The following is a 2370-nucleotide window of genomic DNA, read 5'->3' on the forward strand; positions in this document are numbered from 1 at the left end:
GGGATTTAAAATAGCAACTTTTTTACAAAAACTAACTTTTTCAACTTAATTTTTGAAAATGTTCCGGAAATACTGCGTCCTTTAAACATATATCAAATTAAAGTTTATTTTATATACTATAAAATGAAAAAAAAAATTTGTCCCGACGACCTATTTTCTATGCGCAAATGGCNTTTGTCCCGACGACCTATCTTCTATGCGCAAATGGCTACCGTATTCAAAAATATGCTATTTTTCTATTAAAATTCTAGGTTTTGTATTTTATTTTATTTTAAAATATCTTATTAGGAGAATATATTGACTTTCATGAATATTATATAATTTAATTGACATGGAATAAAGTTCATAAGACATAAGAAATTACACTTATTAAATTTCNATAAAGTTCATAAGACATAAGAAATTAAACTTATTAAATTTTTTTTACTTTTTTAAAGTCGAAAAAGTAATTTTTAAATTTGAGTTAGCTTAAATAGCCAATTTTTTAGCTTCGATGCGAATTTTTTATATGTAAATACTAATTTTTAATAATATTAAAACTTAGAAGTAATAGAAAAAGTCTAATTGCAGATTTGAAAACATCACGAAAAGTTGATTTAGAATGGTATATTTTTGCTTCTGATGAAAGTTCCTTGTAGTTCAGTGCATTTATTTATAGTAACAAACAGATTTTATTGAAATTTATTGTATCAAGCCCTTTAAATTTTATACACGTAAAAATAAAACNAAGCCCTTTAAATTTTTATACACGTAAAAATAAAGCAAAATACAACTTCTTTATTATTTTTATAATTTCTCCGTTTAAATTACAATATTAAATTATTGAATATTAATTTCATACTAAATTTAATAATTATTATTAGTATTTATTCATATATTATATTTTAAAATCAAATAACTACTAATTAGGATATAATCAAAGAAATAAGAGTTGATGTTGCTTTTGGAATAATCCACCAATTTCTCTAAATGAAACACTATCTACAGATTTGCATTGAAGTGTTTTTTATCATAGTGATTTTAATCACTGTCAAATATCATCTATACTGGAAACAACTATGCCACATTTACACTGTGTCGCAACCTCATTGTGTTGGGTTTTTTTAATATTGTTTCAAGACCTTAAACTTTTATATACATTTGCCATAAAAGTAATAACTACTTTATAATTTCTCCGTAAAAATTACAATACTAAATTATTAAATATCAATTTCATACTAGTGATTTTAATCACAATCAGATTAAATCTATACTGCACCCAACTATCGCACGTGCCTACTGTGCTGGGTTTTTTTAACATAAATTTTTAGGTATTAATAGGTTATAAAAATAAACTATTAAAAATACCCATTATGTTGAGTATTTATTTAAAATTCCTGTAATATTCCCTGGGGATTACTAAGATTTATACCTTTTATTTATCTATCACTAATCATATGCCAAGAACTAGTGGCAGATAATGAATATGTTAAGTTTACCTAATTTTTAAAAGAAAGTAAAAATCTATTTCAATAATACTTATGGGCATAACTTAAAGAATTTTTACTACCTGAGAATTGAATTAATTTGTGGTGGCTACAAATATTTTTATGAGGTTGAAATCTCACAGATCACATGAAAATTATGGTATGATAATACTATTAATTTTTTCATTTATTTTCAGATATTAATAAAGAAACCTATAGTTATAAATCAGGTTCTAAAAGTTTACAAGTTTTGGGTTTTACTGATTTACATAAAATACATCGTTCATGTTGGATGAATGGGGGATCTTACATTTTTAAACCAGCTGATGAAGTAATTTATTTTAAATGATTTGTGAAAAATTATTTGAAATTAATTGAAAGAAATTATTTGGTGTAGGAGAGTACTCTTGCATTTGAAGCATTATTCAATGTGATGTCTCAGAAAAAAATTGTTATGATTGTAAGGAAAGTTTATATGTTAAATAGTTTACCTAGCGTTGGAATCATGTATCCAGTAAATAACAATGACCAAAATGTAAATTATTTCTATGAATTAATTTTATTTTGTTATATAATTCTTTTTTTAAATAATTTTATTGCATGTCATGTTTTAGGTTTTTATGTTTGCAAGTTTACCTTATGCTCAAGATTTACGAAAACAACTGTTGCCTTCATTTGAAAATTATAAACCTAATGAAAAACAAAAGGATGTTATTTTTAATTTAATAAAATCAATGGATTTAGAAAAAAATGAAGGGTAATAATAAATTTTTGTTTAATTGTGATCATGTTTTCTGTTGTTACTTGATGAATGTAGGTAATGTAAATTTTAGCTTCGATGCGAAGCTGAGAAGGTATTGGTTTTACTATGATGTGTTTTTTTTTTTTTTTTTTTTTTTTTTTT

At 23.9% G+C, this 2370-nt stretch overlaps 3 protein-coding genes across 4 annotated transcripts in view; 2 read left to right on the forward strand and 1 right to left on the reverse strand.

Moving 5' to 3' along the window:
- LOC126910542 (tubulin-specific chaperone E) overlaps positions 1-2370 on the reverse strand; it is a 53618-nt gene that overhangs the window by 7545 nt on the left and 43703 nt on the right. The gene's annotated exons all lie outside the window — the stretch shown is intronic.
- LOC126910537 (WD repeat-containing protein 47) overlaps positions 1-2370 on the forward strand; it is a 79033-nt gene that overhangs the window by 3340 nt on the left and 73323 nt on the right. The window lies entirely within an intron of this gene.
- LOC126910557 (X-ray repair cross-complementing protein 5-like) overlaps positions 1654-2370 on the forward strand; it is a gene marked incomplete at its 5' end in the record, with an annotated part of 4372 nt that continues 3655 nt past the window's right edge. Inside the window, 3 exons of the mRNA XM_050693212.1 lie at positions 1654-1797; positions 1864-2001; positions 2081-2223. Of these exons, the coding sequence (XP_050549169.1) occupies positions 1654-1797; positions 1864-2001; positions 2081-2223 (425 nt within the window). The remainder of the gene's footprint in view (positions 1798-1863; positions 2002-2080; positions 2224-2370) is intronic.

Source organism: Daktulosphaira vitifoliae, unplaced genomic scaffold (genome assembly GCF_025091365.1).
Source record: "Daktulosphaira vitifoliae isolate Bord-2020 unplaced genomic scaffold, ASM2509136v1 Scaffold_1, whole genome shotgun sequence".
NCBI lineage: Eukaryota > Metazoa > Arthropoda > Insecta > Hemiptera > Phylloxeridae > Daktulosphaira > Daktulosphaira vitifoliae.